Source organism: Pipistrellus hanaki (assembly GCF_964339955.1).
Source record: "Pipistrellus hanaki genome assembly, chromosome: 1".
Lineage (NCBI taxonomy): Eukaryota > Metazoa > Chordata > Mammalia > Chiroptera > Vespertilionidae > Pipistrellus > Pipistrellus hanaki.
Genome location: NC_140503.1, coordinates 165,576,358 through 165,589,207, shown reverse-complemented (window position 1 = coordinate 165,589,207; position 12,850 = coordinate 165,576,358). Strand labels below are relative to the sequence as shown.

General features: G+C 49.0%; 1 protein-coding gene across 7 annotated transcripts in view; it reads left to right on the top strand.

Moving 5' to 3' along the window:
- SEPTIN11 (septin 11) overlaps positions 1 to 12,850 on the top strand; it is a 96,860-nt gene that overhangs the window by 71,279 nt on the left and 12,731 nt on the right. For all 7 annotated transcript variants that reach the window (XR_014794857.1, XM_084881936.1, XM_084881935.1 and 4 more), the window contains exons 5-9: positions 2,444 to 2,605; positions 4,175 to 4,271; positions 6,681 to 6,849; positions 9,026 to 9,158; positions 10,947 to 11,134. Coding sequence is in view for 6 of the 7 variants with exons in the window: in XM_084881936.1 (XP_084738062.1) it covers positions 2,444 to 2,605; positions 4,175 to 4,271; positions 6,681 to 6,849; positions 9,026 to 9,158; positions 10,947 to 11,134 (749 nt within the window). In the remaining variant the exon portion in view is untranslated. The remainder of the gene's footprint in view (positions 1 to 2,443; positions 2,606 to 4,174; positions 4,272 to 6,680; positions 6,850 to 9,025; positions 9,159 to 10,946; positions 11,135 to 12,850) is intronic.

The window sequence follows — 12,850 nt, the reverse complement described above, 5'->3', positions numbered from 1 at the left end:
ATGAGAATAACCACAAAACGAAGCTATGGTATTTTCTCCTAAATTCTCACTTCCTCTTGAGTTCCATACAAAGTCTTGTCATTCTTAGGCGGTTTTGTTGGGTGTTACTTTATTTTATCTTTGTCCAGACAACTCTTGTGTGAAGATGCTTTCTCTCCAGGGGGACATAACAGAGAGAACGCTGGAAGGCAGCCTGTCCCCGTGGCTCCGGGTAGATGGCCCTCAGGGGGCCTGCAGTGGCTGGACTCAGGGCCAACGCCTCAGGCGCCCAGCACTGGCTCACAGGAGAACACCCCAGCAGCCTGGAAGGGTGACTGCAGCTGGAGTGCTGCTGGAGGGTAAACAGAAACCCTTCCTCACATCTGCACCGAGGTGGGGGGACCCGCCCAGAGAGGCTGTTCCCTGCCATCCAGCCTGGAAAGCGGGCGGGGAAGAGCCGAGAGGCAGATGGCTGTGGATAGACCAGGCAGGGCTAATGCTCATATCCAAGAGGAGAATGTTGAGTGGAGTTGATTTTAATTTTTTAAAATATATTTTGTTGATTTTTTACAGAGAAGAAGAGAGAGGGATAGTTAGAAACATCCATGAGAGAGAAACATCGATCAGTTGCCTCTTGCACACCCCCTACTGGGGATGTGCCCGCAACAGAGGTACATGCCCTTGACCGAATCGAACCCGGGACCCTTCAGTCCAAAGGCCGACACTCTATCCACTGAGCCACACCAGCTTCAGCAGTAGAGTTGATTTTAAAAGGAAAAACAAACAGCTGACAAAGGAAAAGTCACCACAAAGCAGGTTATACTGCTTTCAGAGAACTGGAGTAGTTAGTACTAAGGGGCATCTGAACAAAACAAAAAACAAAACAAAACAAAACATATTGTCAGCGGTTTGTTTATACAAGTCAAGTGGAGAGCTAAGGTCAAACTGAAACTAGGTATGGTAGTTTCTGCAAAGATTTGCAAGGGACTGATCTACCTTTCAGTTCATTAAATTTTTCATTTTGAGGTAAATGGAAGGTAATAGATTTCTGAAATAAATCAGCAGCACATGAGGACAACCACAGAACAAAGCTGTGGCATTTTCTCTTATATCCAAACCTCCTTTTGAGTTCAATACCAAGTCTTACCAAACTCCAACTAAGACCAGGATAATTTCAGAAAAGGTTTGCAAGTCCCTGAGGATGAGGACAAAGACACCTGAAGTCTAAATTGCCTGGTTTGTCTGTCTACTCTGACCCTATTGGCCCAACACCAGTGGCCTCTGACGTTTTGTCTGTGTGGATATTACCTGAATAGTCAGTGTGTACCAGCCCGAGTGAGAGCTGTTCCTTAGGTCCCGATCCCAATGTCCCACCATTTCTCTCCCCTCTCCTCCCCTATCCCTCCGCCCACCGGTCAGGGGTGTGATTTTGTTCTTAGTCTGCCACTTTGCCACTTGCTGGGGGAAGCCCAAGCGTGATGAGATTGGGAGTTGGTCGAGGAGCAGGGTTTTCTATCCACATGTCGTCTCATTCTGGTTTATCAAGGATTTTTTTATTTGGCTCTTGGGATAAGAGGAGAATCAAAGGAATGCAGATGTGACCTGGAAAGCCTCCCTAGATAGAGCCTCTCCTCTGGCCAGGCCACTTTCTCTGGAGCCCGGCCCTTTTCTCCTGAGCTGGTGGAGAGCAGGGTCGCAGGTACCGGATGGCAGCAGCAGCATCTTATTGGAGCCTCAGTACCTGCCAGGGAGCGGAGGAAAGTAAATCTTAAAGGTGAATTGTTAAGACTGTGTGCTGTGGACAGCGCTGACAGAAGCTGGGAGACGCACCTCAGGGTCCGGGGCTAGCCGTGCAGGACACTAGGCTGTCTTCGGGGCTTTCTGCTGTCACATCCCCTGGCCCAGGTCACTGATACTGAAAGCAAGCTCGGCCTCGGGCATAGGTCTCCTTCTGGCCTGGAGAACTGGTTGGTGTGATTTTGAAAAGTTTAAAAGTAGGCGAAACCATGTTTGTTTTGGTAAATACTTAGGTGCTCCCCTCAGGTTATCAGAAGGACAAAAGGATGTTTCCTGCATAGAGCTGACTGTTCCACTGTTCTAACGAACGAAAACTTTACACTGCCAGGAATGAACGTGCAAAAATCAGCTTCCCAAGGAGCAGGAGGGGTCTCAAAGGAGTGGCTGGTTATTCCAAGGATAGGCTTCTTTGTTATCGCCTATTCTCACAGAGTAACTTCCTTTTACTCTGTGCTGAAGGAAATGGCAAGCAGGCTTCCAGCGCCGAGGGGGGAGTGAGAGTGTTCGCAGGTGGAACTAAAAAATCATCCTATATCTTCTTAATTTTGCACCTATGTCAGAGGATCTATTCTTTAAGTGAAGTTTTAACGTTTTCACTTATCTATTTCCTATTTTTTTTTATTCATTTGTCTGTTTTTCTTACGTTGGAATTATATCTGCTTTATAGGTGAACATCATCCCAATAATTGCAAAAGCTGACACCATCGCCAAGAACGAATTACACAAATTCAAGAGTAAGATCATGAGTGAACTGGTCAGCAATGGAGTCCAGATATACCAGTTCCCCACGGACGAAGAAACGGTGGCAGAGATCAACGCGACAATGAGTGTAAGTCCTCTAGGGAGAAAGGACCGAGCAGTGATTTTCCAGAGGCTTTTCTTCGTATTAGCATGGGAGAGCCACTAGGACCTACACTGGAATTTGATGTCTTCGGTGTGGCCCAGCTCTGCCTCCAGTTCAAGTCATGTAGCCACTGTGCCACTCAGTTTTCCCATCTGTCTAATGGGAGCATTAAGCAAGGTGACCGCACATCTCCTCCCCACAGTTACAGTGTCTACAGCGGACCTTGGAGGGGGTGCCAGCCCAGCACCATTTGGCACGGAGCAGCGTGAGGGAAGTAGATCTCTGCCCGCTGGTGCCAGGGTTGGCAGGAACATGGCCACTGCCCCACTTCGCTTCTGAGATCGGTTCCTGCCTTTCCCCCTTCTCAGAGTCAGTCTGAAATCCAACGAGTATGTGACATTCATAAAACATTCCAACTTGGATGTGCACCTAGTTACTCCTAACAAACTTAAAGGTTTTTTAAGTATAAAATAAATACCCAAAAGATCATTCTTCCTTAACACTTGCACCCACATTGACAAAACTGGTTCTTCTTCTTCTTCTTCTTCTTTTTTTTTTTTTTTTGAAGATTTGGGTTTGCAGGAAAGTGAAATTCCATTTCTGGATTCCTCGAGCCCCATTTCAAATGCTCAGGGGCCACATAGATTAGCAGCCACTGTATTGGACAGCTTGTGTCTAAAGCTTTCTGTGTAGTTGCAAAGACCCAGGCAGTTTACCCATGGATCTAGCTCAGATCAAATATCCCGAATGGGTGTGGCTGGGTAGGATACACACACACACACACACACACACACACACACACACACACACACACACACACACACCCCTCCCGGCTTCTGCCCCTGAGCAGAGGCCTGCAGCAGCGGGGAGAGTACAGAGGCAGGTGGGAAGCCAGCCTTCGTGGAGCTGGGGAGGATTACTGCAGCAGGTCCTTGAATAACGGCACTTTGTTCACCGTCGCTTCCTTACAACTTCGATGCGTGAAGGAAAAATTGTCTCCTGACCAGGCCCACTGTCCCTGTGGTGTTGTCACGTTCTCCCCATATCTGCGTGGGTTTTCTCTGGATACTCTGTGCTCCCCCACATCCTCTATGTGCATGTTGGATGAACCACGTGTATCTAATTGTCCCAGTTCAAGTGTGGGTGTGGGTGTGGGTGTGGGTGTGTGTGTGTGGGGGTGGGCGTGGGTGTGAGTGTGAGTGCGAGGGCACCCTGTGGTGGAAGAGCGGGCGTCCTGTCCAGGGAGGGTCCCCTCTGGTGCTCTGAGCTTCCGGGAGAGGCCCTGGCCAGCATGTTGGGAAATAGTGATCTTACTTGTTCTTATTAATCTTCCTTCACTGTATGTGTAGCTCACATGCGTTTCCATGTGCAGAAGTATATGGGTCTTTATATAATTTTGGTGATGTTTTTGTGACCAGCAGTATGCCATAGGAACTTAACTCTTGTTGTTGTCAATTAGACTCTGGTAAAACTATCTCTTTTTATGGTCGTTTCACTTAAGGTTGCAGCTTCCAAGAGGACTCATTGTGCTCTCCATCCTTGTGTTGTTGGCAGGTCCACCTGCCATTTGCCGTGGTCGGCAGCACCGAAGAGGTGAAGATCGGCAACAAGATGGCCAAGGCCAGGCAGTACCCGTGGGGCGTGGTGCAGGGTATGTGTGTGGCAGGAAGGGATTCTTCACATTTAGCCCATGAATGGACCACGTTCCTCCCTCCCCACCGTTTTGGAGGGGCTCCTTAACCGTGGGCAGGTGGAAGGGAGTGGCAGGGTTGTACACCTGCAGTTGTGGAGGTGAGAAAGAACAGGGACCAGGTAGGACGATGGTGACAGGGGAGAGAAGTGGCTGCAAAGCCCTACTGCCAATGAGGCAGCCCCTAAAAAATGGCGTGTGGGAAATTCAGTATAAATTCCTGATAGGAGAGTTCCTCCCTAGGAGTCTGAACCATTGTCATCAGTAAAGTATAAGAAAGCTGCAAAGAGCTTCTTGCAAACAAGAGAATACTTATCTCTCCATACTTGTTCATCTCTGGGAACATTGTCCTCCAATTGAATGTTATTTCAGGCTCAGCCACCATGGCTCAGTGGTTGAGCGTCGACCTATGAACCTGGGGGTCATGATTCGAGTCCCTGTCAGAGCACATCCCTCGGCATGGAGGAGACAGCTGATCTATGATTCTCTCTCATCGATGTTTCTGTCTCTCTTTTCCTCTCCCTTCCTCTCTGAAATCAATAAAATTTATTTTGAAAAAATAATAAATGTTATCTCAGTAAATATCTGAGAATTAAGAGGATGTCTGGCCTATATTTGGCGCTGGGAACCATGACCACAGTCTCTAACCTGAAGAAGCTTCCCAGACGCCACCTTATGGGCAAGGACGGTGTCACCTGCCCTTGCCGAGTGTTCTGACCGGGTGTCCAACGCTGTAGATTAGCACGATGGCTCCAGAAAGGTCTTCATTGGTTTGAGATCTGTGCATCCTCCTTTTCCTTTGTTCAGAATAAAGGCAATAGTCTGTGAGAAGAAACAGTGCCTTTGAGATCCTAGGAAAATTGTAATTTTTATGAATCTTATCAATTACTCTACCACGAGAAAATTTTCTTCATAGTGTTATTGATAAATTAAAGGAGATGGTATATAAAAAAATCCTTGTCTAGCTCCAGACAGCAGGAAGAAATAGGCCTGTCTTTTTCTTTTATTATATATTTGAGGCCCAGTGCACAAATTCATGCACAGGTGGGGTCCCTCGGCCTGGCAGGCGATCCAGGGCTGTATCACCCAGTCCCATTCAGGGCAGGCCAGTGCAGGGGAGGGACCATCAGAGGTTGGCCAGCCGTGGGAGGCTGGCTGTGGGAGCTCACTGACTACCAGGGGGCACCTGCATTGAGTGCCTGCCCCCAGGTGGTCCGTGTGGGTCATAGCAACCATTCGGTCATGTAGGCTTTTCTATATATAGATTTTTATTGATTTCAGAGAGGAAGGGAAAGAAAGATAGAAATAACAGTGATGCCCGAAACTGGTTTGGCTCAGTGGATAGAGCGTCGGCCTGCGGACTGGAAGGTCCCAGGTTCGATTCCAGTCAAGGGCATGTGCCTTGGTTGCGGGCACATCCCCAGTAGGAGGTGTGCAGGAGGCAGCTGATCAATGCTTCTCTCTCATCGATGTTTCTAGCTCTCTATTCCTCTCCCTTCCTCTCTGTAAAAGATCAATAAAATATATATTTTTTTTAAAAAAAGAAAAAGAATTATCAGTGATATAGAGCATCATTGATCTGTTGTCTCCTGCACACCCTCTGCTGGGGATCTAGCTGGCAATCCAAGCATGTGCCCTGACTGGCAATCAAACCATGACCTTTTGATTCATATGTGGATGCCCCACCACTGAGCCACACCTGCCGGGGTAGGCCTGACGTCATGGTGTTTGAATGTAGACTCTGCTTCCTCTGTGTGAGCTAATCCATGCTTCTGTGTCTGCAAAGCAGGAGTCATTAGGAAGAGTAAAGACAGTATTTGTCTGTCTCCTCCCACAGTGCCCGGCTCTGGGCAGGCACTTGGCAGTCACTCCTGTCACCAATATTCTGGTCAAAGTCAGAAACGTGGTCTTCGTTGGGAAGGGAGGTGGATCCAGTAGAGCAGTGTTTCCCAACCTTCTCTCATGATGAGAATCACCTGGTGGAGTTGTTAAAACACAGATTCCTGAATCCCAACTAAGAAGTGCTAAACTAGAATTTTTGAGGACATATAGGTAAAATTGCATACCTAACTTAGTGCTCTGTATATAACATCTGTGTTAGAGCACTAGTTAGGTATACAATTTTACCTATATGTTCCCAAAAATTCTAGTTTAGCACTTCTTAGTTGGGATTCAGGAATCTGTGTTTTAACAACTCCACCAGGTGATTCTCATCATGAGAGAAGGTTGGGAAACACTGCAGTAGAGCATTCTCCGGTGGCTTTGAGCGATTTCAGGAGCGGTGGTCACAATATCTTGGAACCGTCCCCTCTGATTTTCGGAGACTGACAGCAGCCCCGCCCTCCGCCTCCCCTCCCCCGTCTCTTGCAGTGGAGAATGAAAACCACTGTGATTTTGTGAAGCTGCGGGAGATGCTGATCCGCGTGAACATGGAAGACTTGCGGGAACAGACTCACACCCGCCACTATGAGCTGTACCGGCGCTGTAAGCTGGAGGAGATGGGGTTCAAGGACACGGACCCCGACAGCAAGCCCTTCAGGTATGCGGCCCCCGGGCAGTCCGGGGTTCCGGGACAGTGGGGAAGGCGGGGCGTTGTGAGTCGCGGGAGTGCTTGTTGGAGTGAACTGTCGGAGGAAAGCACCTGGTGGGGCAGGTAATCTCCTGTTGCCAGGCGCGGTGACAACCACTTTATCGGGATTGTCTTCCAGAGGTGTGGTTGATGTCCTTGTCATCATCCTCGCTTGACGGAGGAGGAAGCTAAGGCGCTGGAGTGTAAACCACCAGCCCGAGGTCCTACAAGTAGGAAGTGACGAGGGGGGAGTTTTTTTGTTTTTTAGTATTTTTTATTGAGGTTTTACGGAGAGAAAGAGAGAGGGATAGAGAGCTAGAAACATTGATGAGAGAGAATCATCGATCAGCTGTCTTGCACACCCCCTACTGGGGATGTGCCCGCAACCAAGGTATAATACATGCCCTTGACTGGAATCGAACCTGGGATTCCTCAGTCCTCAGGCCGACGCTCTATCCACTGAGCCAAACCAGTTTTGGCAAGAGGGGAAGTTTTGAACCCATGCTCTTCATCATTACTCGCAGAGGCACAGAGCTTGGCCCAGGCATTTACAAAGGCGCAGCTGCACCTTACGTCTGCCTCACTCATTTGTGCCAGATCGGTGTGACTTCCCCAGGCTTGCTCTTTCAGAAGTGCTCCACTAGCTTCCGGTGGTTTGATGCAGTTCTGACAACAAATGAGTAGGAAAGGGGATAACTGATAGAAAATGGCTTACAGTCTACAAATTTGATGGATAGAGATGAAGAGGCAACATGTGAAGGGGGAAATATGGAAATGAATGCGTAATTAGTGGCTTAGCAAAGGCCCACGCCTTGTCAGAGCCACATGGAGAGGGGCCTCCCGGGGAGGGTGCCGGGCCTGGTGAAGGGAGGGAGGGGGCCTGCCACGCCAGGCTCGCAGGAAAGGATTGCTTTGTCCACACTGAGCCCTCACAATTTCTTCATGTGGATGTGCCATGTATTTGGGCTCGGTGTCTTTACTGAGGGGAGAGGGGGGTGTGGCAAAGGTCCTCAGGAAAGACTATCTTCCTCCTCCTTTATGGCTACTGTAACTCAGACTCTGATACCTGGGAGCTGGCTGGCCACAGTGCCCGCGGCAGCCTGTGTGCGGGCAGCAGACTCCATGCCCCCAGATCTGAGCTGCCCTAGGGTGGTGGTTTTTTTTGGATTTGCTATAGAGGCAGTTTGGAAACTAGGGAGACGTAGCAATAGCACCTTATAAACTCCAGCAAATGCCTCTCTGTTTGTACGGGTGCGAATGTGGGATTTCTTAAGCTGTGTTACCGAAGGTAATATTTCTGTAAATATATTTGTTCTGACTTAGAGATCAAGCTGAGGCATGGCATTCGATTTAAACTATTGGGCTCCACGTTCTGGGGGAGACGGTCAGGGGGAGGATATGGTTTAAAATAAAAATAGGACTCCTCCCTGCTCTATTGTGATTGGTAATTAAACTTTAAAAGTAATAATTTTGTGAAATGTCTTTAGGTGTCCTAGTGGCTCTTGAGATAGTTCGCTGAGTCTGTTTTCTAAACAGGACGGGAGGGGAATGAGGGGGGAGGGTAATATTCGTTAAGCACTGAGTGCTTTACTCACTTTGCCCCCATTCATTCCCAGAGTCCTATCCCCGGAAGGTAAGTCCTGCTCCATCCACCCACATCTTCTACACTGAGGCTCAGAGGCTGTGCCCTTCCCTAGAATTGCCAGTCCCACGCTATGGCCAGAATCCAAGCTTTGATCTGTCTGGCCCTAGTCCCCATGCATTTCTCTCCCTACACACACCACCTCTCTCTCCGAAAAGTCTTAATCGTGTCTTTGGGGTCTACCTGGTGAGCTGATCTGGAATATACCAGCCAGCCCAGCCCAGGCTTTCTGTGTATGAACATGTGGGTAAAACTTGGCCAGTGGGAGACAGCCTGCTAGTGCTGCCCTGTGCTACCACTGGGCACTTCCTATGGGCTCACCCTTGTTCTTGATGCACTTGTCTTTCTGATCACCGCTAGAGAGAAGATGTGCCCTTTTCCATGTCTTTGACATGGTCAGTGGCAGCCTTTTCTAATTTTTGGAAGACGGTGGGTAGAAACTCTATGAACTGAAGTTTCTTATGCAATTTTATGACATTGTCCCTGTTTGTGTCTTTTGAATAGTCTTCAGGAGACATACGAAGCGAAAAGGAATGAGTTTCTGGGAGAACTTCAGAAGAAAGAAGAAGAAATGAGACAAATGTTTGTTATGAGAGTGAAGGAGAAAGAAGCTGAGCTTAAAGAGGCAGAGAAAGAGGTAAGCCATTTACCTGTCCTTTTTCAAGGGAGAGAAATAAGCAAGGTGCTTTATTAATCCTTTACGTTAAGTATTAATACCTTCTACAAACATTTTATCGCTTGCATGGCAAACTATCCTAGCGAGAAAAGCAGGCGAGATATTCTCATCCCCATTTTACAGATGGTAAAACTGAGTTATAAAGGTTAAGCAATTTATGCAGTCATACACCTAGTTTATAGCAAAGCTGAAACTAAAACTCAATCTCAGGTCTCCAGACCTGGTCCCATTTTCTTTGTACCTCTGTATTTCCTCTGTATTGAAATAAGAGATTTCAGATTCTGTGGTTGTTATTATGTTTATTCTATCAGCCAATTCAGTTAGCTAAACAGTGGATGGCTCTTCAGCACTGATAGGTGATGGTCTCTATATACCAAGTATGTCGAACTCGAGGCATGTGGCCCGCCGGCCACGAGTTTGACATGCTTGCCACTCTGCTCATGCTTCCCTTCGTGGGCGTGAGCTCTCTGCGCCAACATCCCTTTGGCTTGTCTCCTTCCCCAGGACCAGGCCAATGAACTGCTTCCTAGAAGCTCCCATGGATTTCTGCAATAACACTCATCCCAGAGGGAGAGTTAGAGAGAGAGAGGACACTCATCCTATTGAGAGAGAGAAAGAGACAGAAATATGTTTGCCCCCATGAGTATCTCAAGTGCTTGGCTGATAGTGCAATACATTGACAAATAAAGCTGTGTAATTTCCCCTTTTTAATTGATCCTGATAAAGACAACTGAAACTTAGAGCCCTAGATGGTTTGGCTCAGTGGACAGCGTGTCAGCCTGCGTTCTGTAGAGTCCCAGGTTTGATTCCAGTCAAGGGCACATGCTTGGGTTGTGGGTCCGATCCCCAGTGCCAGGTGTGTACGAGTTAGCCAATCAATGATTCTCTCTCATCATTGATGTTTCTGCCTCTCCCTCCCTCTCTCTTTCTTTGAAGTCAATAAAAATATATTTTTAAAAGAAGACAATTGAAACTTAGAGATTAAGAACTACTCTTCCCACTAGGGTGAGTTTCTTATTCGGAGCATGGATAATTTTTCTCCCTTATGCTCTTTATAATAAATATGTATCATCAGAAAACTAGAGCCCCGGTACACGAAATGCATGCACTGGCAGGAAGGGGGTCCCCTCAGCCTGGCCTGCGGCCTCTTATAGTCCAGGGCCCCTTAGGGGATATGCGACTGATGGCTTAGGCCTGCTCCCATGGGGAATGGGCCTAAGCCAGCAGTTAGACCACCCTCTCGTAGTTTGTTCCCCTTGCTCCTTATCACCCACCTGTTCACTGCTCCTTTCCGCTCATCTAGCTGCCACGGAGGCGGGAGAGGCTCCCACCACCACTACTGCGCTCACCAGCCATGTACCCGGCTTGTGACTGAGCTGCGCTCGCCTTTGGGAGCGCACTGACCACCAGGGGGCAGCTCCTGTGTTGAGCATCTGCCCCCTGGTGGTCAGTGCACATCATAGCGGCCGGCCGGTTGTTCTGCAGTCACAGTCGCTTAGGCTTTTATAACATAGAAGTGTGCAAGCGTCCCCTTTAGCTCCACAGGGTCCACGTGTCAAAGGAGAACAGGGCTCCACAGGGTGCCTTCCTGCCTCCACATGGCTCTTCCCGGAGCCCTGGCCGCCGCTGCGCTTCTGTAGTTAGAGCACAGACAGCAACGTGGCGCAGGCCTTGTTCTGAGCGGGTCCGAGTCACCTCACTCCTGTCTGCTGGCTATTCCCTTCACCACGCTTGTCCCGCCCTCTCCAGCTCCACGAGAAGTTCGACCTCCTGAAGCGGACACACCAGGAAGAGAAGAAGAAGGTGGAAGACAAGAAGAAGGAGCTGGAGGAGGAGGTGAACAACTTCCAGAAGAAGAAGGCGGCTGCCCAGCTGCTGCAGACCCAGGCCCAGCAGTCTGGGGCCCAGCAGACCAAGAAGGACAAGGATAAGAAAAAGTAAGCAGGTGTCCCCCCCGGTGCCGGGGCCCTCTAACCGTTCATTCCTCTTGCATGTCTCCACTTTCCCCATTTCCAGACTGGAAACTGGTCTGTTGCCAGGAAGATCCAAGCAAGTGTTTTCTCTACCGTGCAGGGAAGAAGACACGGGTTTTTAAAGTATGTCTGAAGGGTACACAAACATTGCTTTACGAGGCTTGGCCGCATGGCCAAGCAGTCAGGACTGGACTCACTTTTGCCTCCAGTCTCGTCTTCTGCACCAACACTAGGACTTTGGGGAAGACGGTTTCTTTCTCTCCCGACCCTTCGGAGACGGTCCACGTGACTCCCTGTAAGGAGCATCCCAAAGTTGCGATGGTTACAGCTATTTTTCTAGTCCGCATTGTTAGGCTTGATAAGCCGGTCATTGATCCCCAAAGGAAAGATTTGGAAGAACTACTAGTGGCCACTAGTTTTCCTCTAAATTCAACAAGATGATAAGTTGTTTTACTGCAAAAATGGGGTCACAATCCCATCCAGTTAAGACCACCCGCAACAACCCTCAAGACACGCCTGTACCCACGCCCAGAAAAAACATTTTTAAACGTGGCTTTGGTTTAATGAGCCAAAGGGTCAGAGCCTGCTCTCGTGTTGGTCACTTCCCATGATGCTCCAGGGGCAGCTCCCGTAGCCTCTGGAGCTCAGGGCCTGCCTTGTCATTCTCCGGTGATTTGAAGTTCATGTCAAATCCCTTAAAGACCAGGCAGTGCAGTTTAAGGCATTAGCTGCTGGTTTGACGGGAGGCTCGGGGTCAGTGAGAGGCCTGGAAGAGCTGTATGCGGCTGGATGGCCACCTGGACGCTGCCCTTTGTAGCTACACACACCACAGGGCAGCACTAGGACCACTCGGAATGTGCTTAGGGTTCTTGCTCTCCATCCTGACTCCCTAACATTCTAAGGGAGAAGCTGACAAGTAAACCATAAAAGTGGTGGCACTCGAGCGGGCAAAGACCCTTTTTTTAGATGTGGAAGACAGGATTGAGTCTGCACAGGAACTGAGACCTGCCCTAGGGACTGACTGGTCACCGTGTCTTGGTGAACAGACTCCCCTTGAGGAATCGTGTCGCGGAGCCCGTGGTAGAAATTGAAACACTGCTCCCGTGACCCACGGAGGGTGCTTTCCGTTGTCCTCTGCACACGGGACAGGCTCGGAGGCAGCAGAGAGTGCGTGCGGAGGGCAAGGGGCAGGCACGTTTCTAAGCCACAGACAGGCGTCAGGGTAGGGAAGGGAGGTGTGATTTTAACGGGGTTGGTGCAGACCCAAGTGATGAGAGGATTTCAAGGGCCGAAAACTTAGTTATGCTAGGTGAGTTCTGGCTAACGATGGCCTCGAACATAATCTAGCTCAGGAAGGCTCTTTGTGGCTACACACGCCACAGGGCGTCGGCCCCTGGCGGTGACATTCCCGGGCAGAGCCAGCTCAGCAGCTGTGGTGGTGGAGACAAACGGAAAGCCATCGGACAGCAGACCTTTGTTGATCCACTCACCCGAGACAGAGATAGGTATAGGGGTGAATGTGTGTGTGTGTGTGTGTGTGTGTGTGTGTCTATAGGCATGAATGAAACGGGAAAAGCTGCTGACTCACAGCTTAGGAAACCCAAAGCTAAGTCTTTCTTATCCTGAAGCACTCATGTATGTAAAAGTATATATTTTAGAACTAAAAGTGTTTATAAAAGA